General features: G+C 45.9%; 1 protein-coding gene across 2 annotated transcripts in view; it reads right to left on the minus strand.

The window, feature by feature from the left end:
* LOC104296364 (synaptotagmin-1) overlaps nt 1-21,797 on the minus strand; it is a 524,009-nt gene that overhangs the window by 142,225 nt on the left and 359,987 nt on the right. For both annotated transcript variants that reach the window (XM_054173953.1, XM_054173952.1), the window contains exon 5: nt 1,369-1,553. In XM_054173953.1, coding sequence (XP_054029928.1) covers nt 1,369-1,553 — 185 coding nt within the window. The remainder of the gene's footprint in view (nt 1-1,368; nt 1,554-21,797) is intronic.

Below are 21,797 nucleotides of genomic sequence, written 5' to 3' on the forward strand. Positions count from 1 at the left end.
GCTCCATCACTGTACAGTGGCATCTTGCCACTTGTTCTGAGCTGCAACTTGGGCCTGTTGGCTACTGTGATCTAGGCTGCTCTTCTTGAATCTTGTTCCTTATCAGCTGGCCCTAGTCTTTGAGTTCCAGATTTAGCTTCAGCCCAGCTTTCTTCTACACTAGATCCCAACTTGTGGAAGGAGCTGCTCATTCCTGACCATGCTTTTACCCACTCTCTTTGGCTGGATAAGTATTCCTGGACTGCTGTGGCTCAACCTTAGCAGAGGTCTTGAGAGCAGAAGCTTGACCATGCAAGAGCTTTACAATTATTTGCTCCTACTGAAGAGCTTTGGCAAATCAGTTCTCTGAATTTCTTCAGCACTTCATGTGAACAATCTAGCCCTTTGTCTTCTTAGCTTAGGAAACCTTTCAATGCAGTAAAGACTCGTGGATACTTCACATTTATTTCACTATTCTGCTTATTCTCAACAGTTTGCTCCACCCAGCCCCTCTCCCACCCCATTTCCCCCTGATTTTCCACCTTTTTATTCTTCTTCATTTTTTCTTTCTTTTACAATACTAAAATCCTGTTGTTAAAAACCAAACCAAACCAAACAAGCTTAATTTTCTCTCAAGAATAAGTCCATAATCCTGGGGAATAGGTCCTGCAACCTTGTGCTTCTCTTGCTTGAAGCAGATATGAAGAACAAGTTTTCTTGCCCTCATGGAAATGATGCTCCTCAAGGGGCATTATGCTTATCTTCTCCTCCAAGTTACTCAGGTGACTTGTAGGTACAAGTATGGCTTGTTAACTTTAATGTCCTCCTCTCTAGTACAAAATTAATTCTCCCAGCATGGTGGTGAACGCCTCTGTGTTCTTCCTTTTTGCTTCTTTTCCCTTGTTTCTGTGCTCCTCGTTTTTTCCTTCTCGACTGCTGTTTCTTTCTCTGCTGAACTTTTGCTTTTGTGTAAAAAAAAGATTTAGAGTTCAGAGCTACTTTTGTTTGTCATGTAAGCTGAGAGATGCTGCTAGAAAGTTATACAAACACTGTACTAGGTCCTGGTCACAGTCTGGAAAAAGGAGCATGAAGGTCTCACACATTTGCTTTGTTTTCCGCCACAGCTCTCTATAAACTTGCCCCTTCCAGATGAGTCACCATATGCCAGCATGTGTTTGTATTTTCCTTTTGTAGAATAGGGAAATGGACTGCTTCAGTAGTGGCACCACACCCTGATTCATCTTTTGTGATACCACCAAGAAGATGCTACCAATCAGTCCCCTCTTCACTGAGCTCCTATGGAGGCTACAAGCAGAACATTTTCTAGACATGTCAAACAGAAACCTTCAAATGCAACCCAAGAGTACAAGAAAAGGAGAGGTACTTTACCTGATCTTTCATGGTTTTCCCTAAATCTTTAACATCTTTCATGTTAATAGCATTCTTCCCTCCCTTCTCCTTTCCCTTCTTCTTGTTCTTCTTTTTGAACAAGCATTTCTTACAGAGACAAAAGCAGCAGGTAAGAATTAATAGGACTGCAACTATGGCTATGGCTATTAAGGCCCAAGGTGGCACTGGAAGAGAAAAAGAAACACACACAAAAAGAAGGTGGCAGACTGTTAGTAGGGTTAAAGTTAGAAACAAGCACATTTCTCTCACTGCTAAGCTTTTTTGTTCCAATAGAAATACCTGAAACCTTTTCCCAAACACCCCGTCACCATTCGTGTATTTCTCCCAGCTGAGCATTTGCACGCACAATGCCAATTGAACACATCTGTTTGCATGCCTGGTGACACAGATCAAACTCCCTTGCAGCTATTTTGATTAATCAACCATCTGAAAACAATATGTCCAAAGCATTTGTGCTGTGCAAATCTGCAAAGTGCTCGGCACATTCAGGCAATTACTTGCTCCTTTCTTTAATCATCTTCCCAACCCACCTGGCATTGCAGCCGAATTGACTGGAACTGATGGGGAATCTCCTTTTTCTGGAACAGCATTCCAGCCAAGCAGTCAGTTTTAATGAGCAGCCCTTCTCCTCTGCCCACTGCTACACTTGACAGACTCCTCACAAGAGATGCAGGTCAAGGTCACCAATAAAGACTGACCGAGAGCAAAGGACTACCAATCCAAAGGCGTTTGCTCTGTTCATCATCATGCCCTAAAGCTAGCAAAGCTTCAGCACATAGCTATACTCTCACCTATACTTTCCTAGATTCTATTTATTCATTCAGCTCAGGATGCTGGATGTGACTAAAGTGTGAATAAATACCAGAGAACACTTACTGTGATAAAATGGCCTTGTTAAAGACCAGTGGTTTTGGTTAAAATGAAAAAGGATACCATCAAAACACAAGTACTCCAGAAGGGAATTATCTTTATACAAATCAGCTTTAATGATCACTGTTTCCCACATCCAACCAGAACATCTGACAAAACCTTCAATCTTGCAAGATAGCATTTTATAACAATCACAGAATCACAGAAACATTCAGGTTGGAAAAGACCCTCAGGATCACCAAGTCCAACCTAGAACCCTACTCTACAAGGCTCACCTCTAAACCATTGCCCCAAGCACCACATCCAAATGACTTTTAAACACATCCAGGGCTGGTGACTCCCTGGGCAGTACATTCCGATGCCTGACCACTCTTGCCTTGAAAAAATATTTCCTAACGTCCAGTCTAAACCTACCCAGTGGCAGCTTGAGGCCATTCCCTCTTGTTCTATCACTGATTACTAGGGAGAAGAGGCCTCTCTACAATGTCCTTTCAGGTAATTGTAGGCAGCAATGAGGACTTACAAAGCTGACATTCACTCTATCAAACCTGCAAGAGACTTTCTCAGTACATTACTTAAAGGTCTCCAGTATGAGATACAGAGCAAAACACAAGAATGAGTAAAATCTGACACGTTGATGTCAGTGAATCAAAAAAAGGGAGTGGACAGTAAAAAAAAAGGGAGAGAAAGAAATGCTTGAGGAAGCTAAGGAGAGTGCTAAGCATGGTCACAAAAATTTCCAATACAAAGTACCAGTTAGAATAGAATAGAATAGAATAGAATAGAATAGAATAGAATAGAATAGAATAGAGTAGAGTAGAACAGAATAGAGTAGAATAGAATAGAGTAGAATAGAATAGAATAGAATAGAATAGAATAGAATAGAATAGAATAGAATAGAATAGAATAGAATAAACCAGGTTGGAAGAGACCTTCAAGATCATCGTGTCCAACCTATTATCCATCACCACCTAATCAACTAAATCACGGAACCAAGCACCCTATCAAGTCTCCTCTTTAACACCTCCAATGATGGTGACTCCAAGTTCAGGCAAAGGACAGAATATGGACACTTTCCTGATTCTCCATTTCATGACCACTTTTCCTACCTTTTATCCAAGTATCTCTGGTTAAAAAAATCATCATAGAATGCTCCTAGAAGGGACTTTTAAAAGTCATCTACTCCAACACCCCATGCAATAAGCAAGGACATCCCCTACTAGATTAGGTTGGAGAATAGTTAAACAGTAATTTCTGTCATACTTTTGTGCCTCTAAATGTTCATCGAATGCAGCTGCTATAAAAGGGAAGCTGTACCATATGTAGAACAAATGAGAACTGATTACTAAATGAATGAATGTTAAAAGATAAACAGTGAACAGATTAACAGCTGTTTATGGGATGTATTTTGTACTTAGCAGCAGCAATTCTGCAGTTAGACTTGCATTAGCTCTGCACTTATCACAACTTAAAATTTATATTTCATGCATTAATGATTTTTTTTTTCATAGAAATCACAGCATTGTTAGGGTTGGAAGGGGCCTCAAGGATCATCCAGTTCCAAACCCCCTGCTATGGGCAGGGACACCTCACAATACATCAGGTTGCTTACAGCCACATCCAACCTGGCCTTCAAAGCCTCCACGGATGAGGCTTCCTCCACCTCCCTGGGCAACCTCTTCCAGTGTCTCACCACCCTCATGGTGAAAAACTTCTTCCTAACATCCAATCTGAATCTACCCATCTCTAGTTTTGTTCCATTCCCCCCAGTCCTATCACTACCTGACACCCTAAAACGTCCCTCCCCAGCTTTCTTGCAGCCCCCTTCAGATACCGGAAGGCCACAAGAAGGTCTCCTGGGAGTCTTCTCTTCTCCAGACTGAACAGCCCCAACTCTCTCAGTCTGTCTCACAGGAGAGGTGCTCCAGCCCTCTGCTCATCCTCATGGCCCTTCTCTGGACACCTTCCAGCACTTCCAGATCCTTCTTGTAACAGGGGCTCCAGAACTGGACACAGTGCTCCAGGTGGGGTCTCACCAGAGTGGAGTAGAGGGGGAGAATCACCTCCCTGGCCCTGCTGGCCACACTTCTCTTGATGCAGCCCAGGCTCTGGTTGGCTTTCTGGGCTTCAAGTGCACACTGCTGGCTCATCTTCTAAGGTGGTGTGGTAACACTTTGTAGCAAAACTGACTCCTATGAATTACTGGTTTGTGTTTTTTTTCATGCAGCACTCTCAAAAGCAAACCTTTCACAGGCAATGTGTGCTCTTGTCATACTCTAAACCTCACATGTTTAGTCTGCTTGATGCTTAGCATCTGAAATGGCATTTTCATAACACTGTACTTTTAGCTGTGTTAAGCTACAGGAACTATATTAATAAGGAATTAATTCTGTGCCAATTTACCAGCTATTTATTTTGCTGTCTTGGCAGCAGTACTTGGAGCAATGGGAGAATATGGGATGGGGTTTTACCAGCAGGATGGCACCGTGGGAGGAAAGATAGGAGGGGCAGAACAGACCAAATGAACGTAAGGTGGGAGAACAGAGTGTTATGGGTTGAATTAGATCCCCCCAATAACTTCTTTTTTCAGGGAGCAAATCTCATCACACTCAGAACTTGGAAATAAAAATGGAATTGTATATAGCAAAGAAACTAAATATAACAGTATAAAAAGCAATCAACATGTACAGAGTGCATTGACATATAAACATATACATATATATATGAGTATATACATATACATGTATATATGTGTGTGTATATATATATATATATATATATATATAATATCAACAGCAACTGCACAGGACCCCCCTCTACCTTTGATTCAGCTCCTTGTCCTCTCGTGGGGACAAAGGCCCCAAGACAGCTATACAGACCACATGCTCCCTCTCCCTCCATCCTGTATCTCTAGAGAAGCAAAACCAGGGAAGCCCAGGGTCAGTGGGAGGATAGCACAGCCCCAAAGCCAGAAGCAGAGCAAGCAGCCCAGAGCGAGCAGGCAGAGAACATTAGAGGTTGGAAGGGACCTCCAGAGATCATCAGGTAGTCTGCACAGGAATGTATCCAGGTGGGTTTTGAAGGAGCCTCCACAACATCTCTGAGCAGCCTGTTCCAGGCTCCAGTGATTTGCTCCTATCACACTACAACCTGTCATTAAATATTGTTCTACTTCACAGTACCACAGTACATTAGAGGTTGGAAGGGACCTCCAGAGATCATCAGGTAGTCTGCACAGGAATGCATCCAGGTGGGTTTTGAAAGTCTCCAGAGAAGGAGACTCCCCAAACTCTCTGGGCAGCCTGTTCCAGGGCTCTGTCACCTTCACTGTAAAGAAGTTTCTCCTCATGTTGAGGTGAAGTCTTCTGTGTTCCAGCTTGTACCCACTATTCCTTGGCTTCTTATTGTGCACCACTGAAAAGAGCTTGGCCCACTCCACTTGACACCCACCCCTCAGATACTGATAGACATTGATCAGATCCCCTCTCAGCCTTCTCTTCTCCAGACTGAACAGCCCCAGGGCTCTCAGTCTCTCTTCACAGGGGAGATGCTCAAGTCCCCTGCTCATCCTCGTGGCTCTCCCTTGGACTCTCTCCAGCAGGTCTCTGTCTCTCTTGAACTCAGGAGCTCAAAACTGGACACAGCATTGCAGGTGTGGTCTCAGCAGGGCAGAGTAGAAGGGGAGAAGAACCGCCCTAGCCCTGCTGGCCATGCTTTCCTTGATGCACCCCAGGGTCCCATTAACTCTCTTGGCCACAAGGGCACATTGCTGTCCTATGTAGATCATGCTGTCTACCAGCACTCCAAGGTCTTTCTCCATAGAGCTGCTTTCCAGCAGGCCAGCCTCTAACCTGTCCTGGTGCCTGTTATTCCTCCCCAGATGCAGGACCCTGCACTTGTCCTTACTGAACTTCATGAGGTTCGCCTGCAGCTGGCTCTCAGCCTGTCCAGACCCCATTGGATGGCAGCACAGCATGACAGGCTGACAGCCACCCCCACCCACCACGACCCCTCTCAGTTTTGGATCAACAGTTTATGAATTTTCTTGGTTTTCTCTGGAGATTCATCCTGGATAATTCTCTGTGGCCTTTGTACACACTTATGGAGGTCTTTTCCAACCTCATTGATTCTATGATTCTATGATTTCCCCAGAATTTAATTTTTCCAGGGTTTAAATGGACAAAAAAGGGAATCTATAGTTTGAAGACTACCTCCATCTACATGAAGCCATTTTGGTCAGGTTCAGTGGTGCAGCTTGAAACCTCAGGAAGTTTTTGGACAGGCTCATTGAACAAAAGGCCTCTGTGGCAGATGAAGTAGGGTGGATGGCACAAAAACTACAAGACCTGGCCAAGTGACCAAGGTGTCAGGGACCCAGAAGCTTCTTGCACAAACTGTCTTACCCAGTGCCTGCACAAGGGGGTGCTTTGAAACAAGCAATACCTACCTATGTGATCAAGGAGAGGCTATATGTTTAAGGATAATTAATGTGTGGAAAATTTCTGGCATTTCAGTGCTATTTCCTTTCCCCCCCCCCCCCCCCGCCCCTATAGGGAAATACAGAGCACTTATTTTGAAGAAGCTGTCATGAATCACTACAAGATTTGGTGATTCTACAAGACTCTCAAAGACAAATATACATGAAGGGATAGTCAGTAAAGAAGGTTTTGAATTTGTCCAATCCAAACCGAGTTTGGATGGAGAGTAGCCAGATAGAAAGGGACCTGGGGGTACTGGTCAACAGCAGCTCAACATGAGCCATCAGTGTGCCCAGGCGGCCAAGAAGGCCAATGGCATCCTGGCCAGCAGGAACCACAGAACTGGACACAGTGTTGCAGGTGTGGTCTCAGCAGGGCAGAGTAGAGGGGGAGAAGAACCTCCCTAGTCCTGCTGGCCACATTTTTCTTGCTGCACCCCAGGATCCCATTGGCTCTCTTGGCCACAAGGACACATTGCTGTCCCATGCAGAACTTGCTGTCTACTAGAACATAACATGCTAGGTTCAAAGGACAGGATATATTACTGAGTTATTTGATTTACAGCCTATAAATTGTGTCCCTAGTACAAAGATATCCTTACTTGTCCTTCCAGAAAATGCTTGGAGAGGTACAGGCCTTGGGTTTAAAACTGACATTCCCCTTAGACAATCTAAAATTACCAAATGGCTTGGAGGGTATTTGAGTCCAGGGGAAAGACAGCAAGAGGGAAATCACAAAACATGTGACTGCATCAAAGCACCACAGGAGGAAAAAGAGAACAAAATCCTGCATTCCAATAATTTTCTCCCCTTTGTGTGCAGTGTCAGAGGAAACTTTATTATCTTAGAACCTGAAGAGAGAGAAGGAAGAACTGAAGAGAGCAGCGGAATTCACAAGTGAAGATGTCCATGCCAAAAATGCTGTCCACCAACACCCCCCAATTAAGCAATTAAGCAGTCCCATTTAAACTGTGACAGCCAAGGACTATTAGGTCTATTAGATGATAGCAGCTTCCATATTATTCTGCCAAGGAGGTTCCTGGCATGTTGGAATTGATGAATATTAATAATCTGTGATTCAGAGGGGGTATATAATCCCTACCAGGTAGCTGCAACTGTCAAATAGTTGTATGTGAGGTTCATTGCATTAACCTAAAGCTCTGGCAGCTTGAGGTGAGAGCACTGTGTGACAGTTTTAGGCTGTGCCTTTAAGAAAGGGACAGCTGCTGGAACACTCTGGATGAATCACAGTATCACAGTATAACTAAGGTTGGAAGAGACCCCAAGGATCATCAAGTCCAACCTGTCTCGATAGACCTCACAACTACACCATGGCACCAAGTGCCATGTCCAATCTCCTCTTGAACACCTCCAGGGACAGTGACTCCACACCTCCCTGGGCAGCCCATTCCAATGACGAATGACTCGCTCAGTGAAGAACTTTCTCCTCACCTCGAGTCTAAATCTACCCTGGTGCAGCTTGAGACTGTGTCCTCTTGTTCTGGTGCTGGTTGCCTGGGAGAAGAGACCAACCCCCTCCTGTCTACAACCACCTTTCAGTTAGTTGTAGAGGGCAATGAGGTCACCTCTGATCCTTCTCTTCAGGCTAAACAACCCCAGCTCCCTCAGCCTCTCCTCACAGGGCTGTGCTCAAGGCCTCTCCCCAGCCTTGTTGCCCTTCTCTGGACACATTCAAGTGTCTCAATGTCCTTCTTAAACTGAGGGACAGACAGAACTGGACACAGTCCTCAAGGTGTGGCCTAACCAATGCAGAGTACAGGGGCACAATGACCTCCCTGCTCCTGCTGGCCACACTATTCCTAATACAGGCCAGGATGCCATTGGCCTTCTTGGCCACCTGGGCACACTGTTGGCTCATGTTTAGGCGGGTGTCAATCAGTACCCCCAGGTCCCTCTCTGTTTGGCAGCTCTCCAGCCACTCTGACCCCAGCCTGTAGCTCTGCATGGGGTTGCTGTGGCCAAAGTGCAGCACCTGGCACTTGGGACTTGTTAAACGCCATCCCGTTGGACTCTGCCCATCTGTCCAGTCGGTCGAGGTCCCTCTGCAGAGCCCTTCTACCCTCTAACTGACCAACATCTGCTCCTAACTTGGTGTCATCTGCAAACTTGTTTGGAATAATAACGAAAACAAGATATTGTAAATGAATTTCATTGGTAGATTGGTAGAATGCAACTTCAAGTTTTAGTTCCGTTGGAATCTCAGTCTCAGTCAGTCTGTCCTTTTCAGCCTGTCTGTTTCAGTCACTCTCTGAGCAACAGCTGCTGGACGGAGTTAACCTTGAACTAACAGATAAGAAACTAATTCTTGCATACGCTTTGAGCCACATGGTCTCCCCCCACATGGTCCCCTCCCTGTACCTCCTCTCTCCCCCTACCTCCCTTTATTCCCAAAAAGGGTTAGAGAGAGAGAAAAGGTAATTACTAAGGAGGAAATTCTGTTAGCTCAGTTGTGCAGTTGTGGGACACGCTGGCAGTTTTCCTTTACTAAGCCATAGTTTTCTATTAGCTTTTTGCACTTCCAGCTTCTAACCAGGAAGCAAACCCCATACATAGCTAGATTCAGATCTTCTGCGTAGAAACTCCCCAGAAGCCAAGCTCTGGGAATCAATTTAACTTTCATTAGGAGTTACTTAAAGAAAATGTACTGTGGGAAAGAACCTGAGTAATAGATACCACCATTCGCAGCAGAAGGAGTACAAAGGTGATCGATGCAAATAAAAGGAAATGCTGGCACATGGTAAAATGACTTATAAAAGAGGAAGCTAAAACCTGCAAAGACATACTTACAAATGCTAATGATTCAAATCCTAGCCTTCAGGCTTGTACAGCTACATTTCCACCCCAAACACTCTCGTGTGTGCACTCGCAGCCTAGAAAGCCAATCGTATCCTGGGCTGCAGCAAGAGAAGTGTGGCCAGCAGGGTGAGGGAGGTGATTATCTCCCTCTGCTCCACTCTGGTGAGACCCCACCTACAGTACTGTGTCCAGTTCTGGAGGCCCTATTACAGGAAGGATCTGGAGGTGCTGGAACATGTCCAGAGAAGGGCCATAAGGATGATCAGAGGTCTGGAGCAAATCTCCTATGGAGACAGTCTGAGAGCTGGGGCTGTTCAGTCTGCAGAAGAGAAGGCTCCCAGGAGACCTTCTTGTGGCGTTGCAGCATCTTAAGGGGGGCAACAAGAAAGCTGGGGAGGGACTTTTGAGGGTGTCAGGGAGTGATAGGACTGGGGGGAACAGAAGAAAAAGCTATAAATGGGTAGATTCAGATTGGATGTGAGGAAGCAGTTGTTCCCCAAGAGGGTGGTGAGAGACTGGCACAGGTTGCCCAAGGAGGTGGTGGAAGCCTCATCTCCAGAGCTTCTTAAGGGCAGGCTGGATGTGGCTGTGAGGTGTCCCTGCCCATGGCAGGAGGGTTGGAACTGGATGATCCTTGAGGTCTCTTTCAACCATGACAATTCTATGATTCTATGATCTCTTACTTTAGTAGTACATTTGCAAAATGCTGCTTTCAGTTTCTCATGTTCGTTACAGATTTCAATGTGTTTCATGTTAATGCTGCTACCTTTGACCTATCACTTAGTATATTAACAAAGGCTCTCATGCTGACATTTCCCCTCCATTCTCTATTTCCTGAGCATGTGCAGCTGCACAAGGCCATAGTTAATGCAAGTTATTGATGAGAGAGGTGTTTTGACAATTAATACTCTCCCTATGCAAAACAACCTGTAAGGAGCACTGATCAGTGCTCACTGACTGTACTCATTGGCTGTACTCCTGGCCTATAACTTCTTTATTAGACATTATCATGCAACATTATGCAGACTTTGCATGACTTGATATTCCACTCTTTGCAAATAAACTGACATTCAATTTAGCAGCAATCTTAGATGTGGCTATGAAGCCCAGGTGCTTGGGCTGCTGGAGAATCTGCTGTACCTCCAGCATGCTGCTCAACCTGGAAATTAAAATGCATGAAATGACTGAAATATTTACCTGAAGGTGAACCCACACCTACTGTTGGAATTTGCAGGTCATTTATGTCTGTTATCACAGAGTCACAGAATGTTAGGGGCTGGAAAGGACCTCAAAAGCTCATCCAGTCCAACCCCCATGCCAGAGCAGGATCACCTAGACCACATCACATAGCAACACATCCAGGCAGGTCTTGAATATCTCCAGAGAGGGAGATTCCACAACCCCCCTGGGCAGCCTCTTCCAGGGTTCTGGCACCCTCACAGGGAAAATGTTTTTCCTCCTGTTTCCATGGAACTTCCTATGCCTCAGCTTCCACCACTGCCCCTTGTGCAAAGCCTGGCTCCATCCTCTTGGCACTCGCCCTACACATCTTTATCAACACGAATGAGGTCACCCCTTAGTCTCCTCATCAAGTCCAGTCTGTGACCTAACACCACTACATCAGCTAAACCCTGCCACCAAGTGTCACAGCCAAGCTTTTCTTAAAGACCCCCAGTAATGGCAACTGCACCACCTCCCTGGGCAGTCCATTGCAGTGCCTGGGATGGCCAGCGTGACAAATAGAATACATAGAATACATAGAATAAACCAGGTTGGAAGAGACCTTCAAGATCATCACGTCCAACCCACCAACCAATCCAACACCACCTAAACAACTAAACCATGGCACCAAGCACCCCATCAAGTCTTCTCCTGAACACCTCCAATGATGGTGACTCCACCACCTCCCCAGGCAGCCCATTCCAATGGGCAATCACTCTCTCTGTATAGAACTTTTTCCTAACATCCAGCCTGAACCTCCCCTGGCGCAGCCTGAGACTGTGTCCTCTTGTTCTGGTACTGGCCGCCTGGGAGAAGAGACCAACATCCGTCTGTCTACAACCTCCCTTCAGGTAGTTGTAGAGAGTAATAAGGTCACCCCTGAGTCTCCTCTTCTCCAGGCTAAGCAACCCCAGCTCCCTCAGCCTCTCCTCGTAGGGCTTGTGTTCCAAACCCCTCATCAACTTTGTTGCTCTTCTCTGGACTTGTTTCAGCAAGTCAACCTCCTTCCTAAACGGAGGGGCCCAGAACTGGACACAGGACTCGAGGTGCAGCCTAACCAGTGCAGTGTACAGGGGCAGAAAATACAACAGCCTCCCCTTCCCAGCAGAATCTCCAGGTTGCTTACTACAGAAAACAGTGTAGGGAAAGGAAAGCCTTTGTTGAAAGAGGCTTTCTACTCAAGCAGATGATATTTTCAGGCTGATGTTTCTTATCAGTTCATATATCTTTCAGTGTGATCTGTTCTAGGGGCAGTGGTGGAAGTTGAGGCATAGGAAGTTCCATGGAAACATAGGGAAGGATTTTTTCCTTGTGAGCGTAAGCGTGAGAGAACCCTGGAACCCTGGAAGAGGCTGCCCAGGGGGGTTATGGAGTCTCCCTGTCTGGAGATATTCAAAACCCACCTGGATGTGTTCCTGTGTGACGTGGTCTAGGTGATCCTGCTCTGGCAGTGGGATTGGACTGGATGAACTTTCCAGCCCCTAACATTCTGTGACTCTGTGATATCTGCTGCCATAAAGCATTTTAAAGGAAAATAAATTAACCCAGGCTTTAGCTAATTGGCAGGGGAAGCACTGGGCACACTGAGCAGCTGGGAAAGATGGAAGAAAGTTAGGGTGTCCAGCCACATCTGGAAGCCAGCCAGGTTTGCTGAAGGCGTTCCAAAAACTCTATGTACCAAACATCAGCTGAGGCCAAATACTTTCATGAGAAGGGACAGAACAGCTCATGGGCCTAATATTTCACTCTGATGAACAAATTGGCAGAAACTTGCAGTGACTGCCTTCCATCACGTGGACAACGGTATCTCACTTTTCCTGTGACATATACGACATGTGGCACTTCAACCTTTAATTGAGAGCCCGAAGGAAAATGAGAGGAGGAACAAAAAGAAAGAAGTTGTGCAACTCCCTCTGATTTGGAAAGGGAATTTCCAAAGGGACAAAATACTCCACTCATGTCAATCCTGGGTCTCAGAAATCAAGAGACTAAAATTCAAAAGTAATGAAGTTGTTGTTGTTGTTGGGGGGGGGGAGGGTGGTGGAAACGATGTCTATACATCTTTGATTTTGTTTCCTACAGGAAGGCAAGAGTCTGTTTGCAAAGACCTGCAGGGACAGGACAAGAGGCAATGGCTTCAAACTGGAGAAGAGCAGATTTAGATTGGATATACCTGCAGGCTTTTGCAATCATTCTCTCTCCAGCCTTCCTGTAGCCCCCTGTAGGTATTGGCAAGCTGCTATTAGGTCTCCTTGGAGCCTTCTCTTCCCCAGGCTGAACATGCCCATCTCCCACAGCCTGTCCTCATAGCAGAGCTTGATCATTCTCGTAGCCTTCTTCTGGACCTGCTCCATCAGGTCCATGTCCTTCCTATACTGAAGGCTCCAGACCTGCACACAGTCCTCCAGCTGAGGTCTCACCAGAGCAAAGTGGCAGAATCTCCAGGTGTTCAGCCTGGAGAAGAGGAAGCTCTGGGGAGACCTAAGAGCAGCCTGCCAGTACCTGAAGGGGACTACAGGAAGATTGGGGAGAGACTGTTTGCAAAAGCCTGCAGGGACAGGACCAGGGGCAATGGCTTCAAATGAGAACAGAGCAGATTTAGATTGGGTGTTAGGAACAAGTTCTTTCCTATGAGGGTGGTGGAACACTGGCAGGGGTTGCCCAGGGAGGTGGTTGAGGCTCCTTCCCTGGAGATATTCAAGCTCAGCCTCAACAAAGCCCTGGGCAGCCTGATCTAGTTGGGGATGTCCCTGCTGACTGCAGAGGGGGTTGGACTGGATGACCTTTGGAGGTCCTTTCCAACCCAAACCACAGAATGATTCTATGACTCATTCATGGTATGCAATGAACACTGCTTTAATTTTACCTTCCCTCTTAGTTTTTGACTGTTATTTGTGTCACATTTTCAAGGCTTGCCCTGCAAATATTATGGCCAGGCTTATATCCCAGTTTTCAAAACACTAATTGTGCTTCTTGCCTACCAGAATTAGTCATGCATAATTCATGTTGAACGTTACAAATTCTATAAACTACATAAAACTCCATTGCCAAGGAAGGGGAAAAAAAAACAAACCTATTTGGCACATTTGAAAATGAAATATTATTCAGGAATCAAATTCTTTAAAAAAAGCCCCAACAACCAAAAAAAAAAAAACAACACCTACAAAAAACCCCCAAACCAAAACAAAACCCCACTGATTGGTGATTTCAGCCAAGATGAAGTTATAGGAACTACATCTGTCTGTAAGTCAGTGGCCTGTTAACATATACAAACTTGTACACGGGATGCTATTACACAGTGGATGAGGGTTTAAAGGACAGCAACCAATCCTTGGTTCCCACTGGAAGCAACAAACTCCTTACTGAGGTTTGATATTCACTTAGAAGGTCTCAGGGGAAAATGGCTCAAATAGAATAGAATAGACTAGAGTAGAATAGAATAGACCAGGTTGGAAGAGACCTTCAAGATCATCGCGTCCAACCCCTCAACCAATCCAACCCTCCTAATCAACTAAACCATGGCACCAAGCACCCCATCAAGTCTCCTCCTGAACACCTCCAGTGATGGTGACTCCACCCCCACCCACAGTACTGCCTCCAGTTCTGGAGCCCCTATTACAAGAGGGATATGGAGGTGCTGGAAGGTGTCCAGAGAAGGGCCACGAGGATGAGCAGAGGGCTGGAGCTGCTCTGCTATGGGGACAGACTGAAGGAGTTGGGGCTGTTCAGTCTGGAGAAGAGAAGGCTCCCAGGTGACCTAAGTGTGGCCTTCCAGGATCTGAAGGGGGCCTACAAGAAGGCTGGGGAGGGACTTCTCAGGATCTCAGGTAGTGCTAGGCCTAGGGGGAATGGAATGAAGCTGGAGGTGGGGAGATTCAGGCTGGAGGTGAGGAGGAAGTTCTTCCCCATGAGAGTGGTGAAGCCCTGGAATGTGTTGTCCAGGGAGGTGGCTGAGGTGCTGTCCCTGGAGGTGTTTAAGCCCAGGCTGGATGGGGCTGTGGCCAGCCTGATCTAGTGTGGGGTGTCCCTGCCCATGGCAGGGGGCTTGGAACTAGATGATCCTTGTGGTCCCTTCCAACCCTGACTGATACTATGATACTATGATAAGAGAGACTAATTCTAGGAAAAAAAAAATACATCCTTCTCCTCCCAGCTTTCTTTGCTTTAGGAGCTTATATGGGCTTCTACCTTTTTTGCCTACCTTGAAGAATAACTCAAGGTTAATATGGGCTAAAATTTTCCATGAATCTGGTGATTCCTCTCTCAGCCTTTACACAAGCAAATAAAGTACTTCGCATCAGTAGATCACAAAGTCTCTTATTAAAGATGCAGGTAATAATATCTGAGTTGCAGAGATGCAGGCATTAATATATACAGTACACACACATTTTAGCACCATACAGAAGACACCATGGGTGTTTTTAGAGGCTGCCTTGCTGGAAAGCAGCTCCATGAAAAAAGACCTTGGAGTGCTGGTGGACAGCAAGCTCTGCATGGGACAGCAATGTGCCCTTGTGGCCAAGAGAGCCAATGGGATCCTGGGGTGCATTAAGAGGAGTGTGTCCAGCAGATCCAGGGAGGTTCTTCTCCCCCTCTGCTCTGCCCTGCTGAGACCACACCTGCAATACTGTGTCCAGTTGGGTGCTCACCAGTTCCAGAGAGACAGAGACCTGCTGGATAGAGTCCAACAGAGAGCCACAAGGATGCTTAGGGGACTTGAGCATCTCCCCTAGGAAGAGAGACTGAGAGCCCTGGGGCTGTTTAGTCTGGAGAAGGCTGAGAGGGGATCTGATCAATGTCTATCAATATCTGAGGGGTGGATTTCAAGTGGAGGGGGCCAAGCTCTTTTCAGTGGTGCACAATAAGAAGCCAAGGAATAGTGGGTACAAGCTGGAACACAGAAGACTTCACCTCAACATGAGGAGAAACTTCTTTACAGTGAAGGTGACAGAGCCCTGGAACAGGCTGCCCAGAGAGTTTGGGGAGTCTCCTTCTCTAGACACATTCCAAGCCCACCTGGATGCATTCCTGTGCAGACTGCCCTGGGTGATACTGCTCTGGCAGGGCATTGGACTGGATGATCTCCAACCTCTAATGCTCTGTGGCTGTGATTTGTCCCCATAACTGACTGGTGCAGTGCACAGGAAAGAACGGGGGGCTTCATCAGCTTTGAGCATGTTTGCAGAAACACAGGTCGCTGCTACATCTTTGCCAGCAACAAAGTTTGCATTAGCTGCAGGTCATAGGCATGTACCCTGTAAAGTGGAGGGAGATAAGGGCTGGAGGATGCCATGCACGTGTGAAAAGCAAGTCAAGTGCACTAGATGCCTGAGGTGCAATTTCAGCCTGAGATCTCACCACAGGAAGCACCTCAAGGGTTACCATGGGGTGTGTGCATGCTGTGTGGCTTGTAGTACTACAAAGGCAACACACTGAGAAGGCACCCCTGCAGCATACTGAATCACCAGTACCAATAGCCTTGTGTGACACCAGAGCCAAGCACACCCCAGTGGTGCCCCAGATTGCAGCGTCAGGCCCCTCCAAGCTGTAATCTTTGCCACACATCTCACTGGCACATCAGCTACTGGAGCACCAGGTACCTCCTTCACTCTGTTTCTTCCCAAGCAATAGGTCAGAAGATTACTTCCAGATTTTCTGCATGGCTGTTTCATACAAAACAGGGATGCTGCTGAAAAAAAAAGGACAAACCCACAGCACTTCCTGCCCTGGTGTGGAGCAGTTGCTGCCAGCAGGGTAATTACTGTCCCACAGAGAGTGCAATGATAATGCCACGCTCTGAAAATGCTTCAGGCTTGCAGAGGGTTTGGGACCTTGAAGCTTCATTTTCTTTATCACTGTAGAACTGTAGCTTAAACCAAGAGACTTTAAGTTACATTTGTCATGATATGCTGCTGTGGTGTATTGACCCTGGATGGACGCCAGGTGCCCACCAAGCTGCTCTATCGTTTCCCCTCTCAGCTGAGACAGGGGAGAGAAAATACAATGAAAAGTTCATGTGTTAAGGACAGGGAGAACACTCACCAGTTACTGTCATGGACAAAACTGACCTGACTTGGGTAAATTATTGTAATTTATTACCAATCAAATCAGAGTAGCATAATGAGAAATAAACCTGAATCTTAAAACCACCTTATCCTACCCCTCCCTTCCTTCCAGGCTTAACTTTCCTCCTAATATTCTCTACCTCCTCGCTCCTAGCAGCAGAGAGGGACAGGAATGAAAGTTGCAGTCAGTTCACCATACTGTCTCTGCTGATCTTTCTCCCCTCCTCACATTGTTTTCCCGCTCCAGCATGGGGTCCTTCCTATGGCAGACAAAACCTTCTCCAACAGGAGTCCTTCCCATGGGCTCCAGTTCTTCATGAACTGCTCTGGTGTGGGTCACTCCCATGGGGTGCAGTCCTTCAGAAACAGACTGCTCAGGCCTGAGACCCCCATGGGGTCACAAGTCCTGCCAGTAAACCTTCTCTAGCACACAATTCTCTCTCCACAGCTTCACAGGCCCTTCCAGGAGCCTGTTCAGGGTGGGCTTCTGGCAGGGTCACATCCTACCTGAGGTGTCCACCTCTTTCAGAATGGGGTCTTCCATGAGCTGCAGGTGGAAATCTGCTTCAGTTCCTGGGACACCTCCTCCCCATTCTTCTTCACTGATCTTGGTGTCTTCAGAGTTGTTTCTTTCACATATTCTCACTCCTCTCTCTGTCTACAGGTGTGAAGGTTTTTTTCCTGTCTTCTTCAGTGTGTTATCCCAGAGGTACTACCATCATCAGTGACAAGCTCAGCTGGATGTGGGGGAGCTTCTAGTAGCTACTCACAGAATCCACCCCTGTAAGCCCTCTTGTTACTGAAACCTTGCCACAAAAACCCAACACAGCTACTTTGATCATAATCTCTTACTTATTATTTCAACCTTCACAAATTATCCTTTTTTTGTTCTTCCCTGACTCCTGCCATTTATTACCCAGCCATCAATATTATAACCAGAACCCAGACACTCAGACAAAGCACTAAGGGTGGAAAAGCAGAGAGTAAATCAAATTTCCTCCACATACATACATACCTGATGAACCTACCCACTGAGTCAGCCCTGCTCTCCCTCAGCCTTGCTGTCAGTTCAGATTTTCATTTCCCACCTTATCAAAACAATTACTTAGCAAACTCTCACCAAAGTTTGCTGTCTTTCCATGTGAAATAAAGCACAATATAGAAAAATATAAAGTATTTCTGCCTTGTAAATAATCCAATCCTTTCTGTTTGTAAAAATATGACACCATTTCCCTTAGGACTTAATCTTTTGCCTCTATCCATTACACAGCCCAGCAGAGCCATATTATTGACTTTGAACAGATGCTAAGCACCTTCATGAATCTGCTTTTACCCAGCCCTTGAGAAGGTCTGAGATGAACCTTTTCTCCTCCCTCTGATAGGTAAGATAAAGACAAAAGGACTCATCTACTGCATAAGATTTTATATTATCTATAGATATTTATCTACATTTCTCTCTCATAAAATCATACAGTACTCCAGGCCAGAACCTCCAAAGGTCATCCAATCCAACCCCCTCTGCAGTCAGCAGGGACATCCCCAACTAGATCAGGCTGCCCAGGGCTTTGTTGAGTCTGAGCTTGAATATCTCCAGGGAAGGAGCTTCAACCACCTCCCTGGGCAACCTGTGCCAGTGTTCTACCACCCTCATAGTGAAGAACTTGTTCCTAACACCCAATCTAAATCTGCTCTGTTCTCGTTTGAAGCCATTGCCCCTGGTCCTGTCCCTCCAGGCTTTTGCAATCATTCTCTCTCCAGACTTCCTGTAGCCCCCTTCAGGTACTGGCAAGCTGCTATTAGGTCTCTTCTCCAGGCTGAACAACCCCAGCTCCCACAGCCTGTCCTTGTAGCAGAGCTGCTCCAACCCCTTGATCATTCTTGTGGCCGCCTTCTGGACCTGCTCCATCAGGTCCATGTCCTTTCTATACTGAAGGCTCCAGACCTGCACACAGTCCTCCAGTTGAGGTCTCACCAGAGCAAAGTGGCAGAATCTCCAGGTGTTCAGCCTGGAGAAGAGGAAGCTCTGGGGAGACCTAAGCGCAGCCTGCCAGTACCTGAAGGGGACTACAGGAAGGTTGGGGAGAGACTGTTTGCAAAAGCCTGGAGGGACAGGACCAGGGGTAATGGCTTCAAACTAGAGCAGAGCAGATTTAGATTGGATGTTAGGAACAAGTTCTTCACTATGAGGGTGGTGGAATATTGGAGTAGGTTTCCCAGGGAGGTGGTTGAGGCTCCTTCCCTGGAGAGGCTGGATGAGGCCCTGGGCAACCTGATCTAGTTGGGGATGCCCCTGCTGACTGTGGGGAAGTCAGAGTAGATGACCTTTGGAGATGCCTTCTGGCCTGGACCAGTCTATGCTCCTCTCCACCGAACCAAACTTCCCCAAGAAAGATCAGTGGTATGAATTTGCACAGCAGCTTTTGCAGAAGTCTGCTCTGTTCCACCAGCACATGACTGTCCCTAGGAAGATGTGGAACACTTACATGGCTACCACAGGAAGAAAAAATATGAATTTGATTGCTCACTGACCACGTAAAGCTCACACCCCTTGAACAAAATGTTGTTTTCATCTACTATTAAAAAATATAACAACCAGGATTTGACCTTTCTCTCTTCATGCATTCAGCTTCCTTTTAAAAGTCTGAAGCAAAGAATCTAAATAAGGGTCATGCCCTTGCCTAGTATTTCAGCCTCCTTCATCCTTCAAGAAGCTATCAAGGCTGCAACCCACATATCAGAAGAGGCCTTTGCAGGAAGAAATCTGTTTTCAAGGTAGAGTTAAGGTTAATAGCCAAGCTGCTTTGCTTTCTCAGAAGCTCATTTAGCAGCACCATTATGATGAGGACAGAATCGTTTCTGTTTCAAAAGACCTTTAAGATCATAGAGTCCAGATCATCAGGGATGATGATGATTGATGATTAACTTCTGCCTTTTTGCACAAAAAGCACCATTCCTGATTGGCTAACTATAAATGCTGTAATGGTCATTAACTTGGTTGCAGGAGCCACTACCAAAGTGATAAATAGATTTGGTTTACATTAGCTACCAGCCTAAAAGCATCATTTGACCTCGTTATTAGAGCTAATTAAATTTGGAGTTATGCTCCCTAAGAAAGGAGACTACCCTTTTCAGGACAAGACCTCTGAGGCTTTCTTCTGCTCTCTGCACAAACAGAAGCTGAAATTGTGTTCCACTGAGGTAAGGCCACAATTCTCTGCAAAATGCTTTAGAATAGAATAGAATAGGATAGGATAGAATAGAATAGAATAGAATAGAATAGAATAGAATAGAATAGAATAGAATAGAAAAGAAATAGAATGGAATGGAATGGAATGGAATGGAATGGAATGGAATGGAATGGAATGGAATAGAAATAGAATAGAATAGAATAGAATTAACCAGGTTGGAAGAGAGCTTTGAGATCATCGAGTCCAACCTATCATCCAACACCATTCAATCAACTAAACCATGGCACCAAGCACCCCATCCAGTCTCTTCCTAAACACCTCCAGGGATGGTGACTCCACCACCTCCCTGGGCAGCACATTCCAATAGGCAATCACTCTTTCTATGAAGAACTTCTTCCTAACATCCAGCCTAACATCCAGCTTAGCTCCACTATTTACAGTCAACATTTAGCAGCTGCTCTAGATGAACTCATTTTACTATTGCTACTTTAACAACCACTGCAGCCCTTCATTGCTGAAAGTGCATCCCATCTACTAAAATAATTTAATTAAACCCCATTCTTCTCATAGGATTAGTTTCATTGCTACTAATCAAATAGACTGAAAAAAAAAATGACCAAATCTTCTGTCTCTATAATAAATACATTCTAACTTGAAGTGATTAACCCCAAATTTGGCCAGAATACAGAAATAAAAAGGCTAACCACAATCTGGGCTGCATCAAAAGATGCACAGCCAGCAGGTCTGGAGAGGTGACTCTGCCGCTTTGCTCTGCTCTGGTGAGACCTGCCCTGGAGTGCTGTGTGCAGGTCTGGAGCCCTCACTATAGGAAGGACATGGAGTTGATGGAGATTGTCCAGAGGAGAGCCATGAAAATAATCAAGCTCTGCTGTGATGACAAGCTGAGGGAGCTGGGGATGTTCAGCCTGGAGAAAAGGAGGATCCAGGGAGACCTAAGAGCAGCCTGCCAGTACCTAAGGGGGCTACAGGAAGGTTGGGGAGAGACTGTCTGCAAAGGCCTGCAGTGACAGGACCAGGGGCAATGACTTCAAACTAGAACAGAGCAGATTTAGATTGGATGTTAGGAACAGGTTCTTTCCTGTGAGGGTGGTGGAACACTGGAACAGGTTGCCCAGGGAGGTGGTCGAGGCTTCTTCCCTGGAGATATTCAAGGTGAGGCTGGATGAGGCCCTGGGCAGCCTGATCCTGCTGATTGTGGGGAGGTAGGACTGGATGACATTTGGAGGTCCCTTCTGGCCTGGACCATTGAATGATTCTATGAAAAGGGAATGTTGTAACTAAGCATAGGAAAAATAATCACTTCTGGAATTAGCAGTCAGTCTACTGAAATCAGTGGCCATGGTCCTGATTATTTTTTTCCAGCAAGGTCCTAGTTTCCCAATTCATCTTGCAAGTACTCTGTCAATAACTAAAGAAGCAGATGTGCTCTCTCCTAATAGAATTTTGCAACAGCTAATTGACAATTCTTTCAAACCTGCAGCATCACCAATCAATCCTCTGTCACCTCAGAACTGAGTTAAGCTCAGAAAAAAAAGGGAGAAGCAGCAAAAGAAAATGGGCTCTGTGAAGCATGAAGAAACAAAAGTTAAAAGACTGTAATGAAAATAAACACAAAGGGTAGAAGAGCAATCAATAAATTCCAAAGCTTGCAAAAAACTGCCTTGGAAAGTAAGTACTCTAAGTCACAGAATCACAGAAACATCCAGGTTCAAAAAGACCCTCAGGATCACCAAGTTGAACCAAGAACCC

This window comes from Dryobates pubescens, chromosome 27 (assembly GCF_014839835.1).
Source record: "Dryobates pubescens isolate bDryPub1 chromosome 27, bDryPub1.pri, whole genome shotgun sequence".
NCBI lineage: Eukaryota > Metazoa > Chordata > Aves > Piciformes > Picidae > Dryobates > Dryobates pubescens.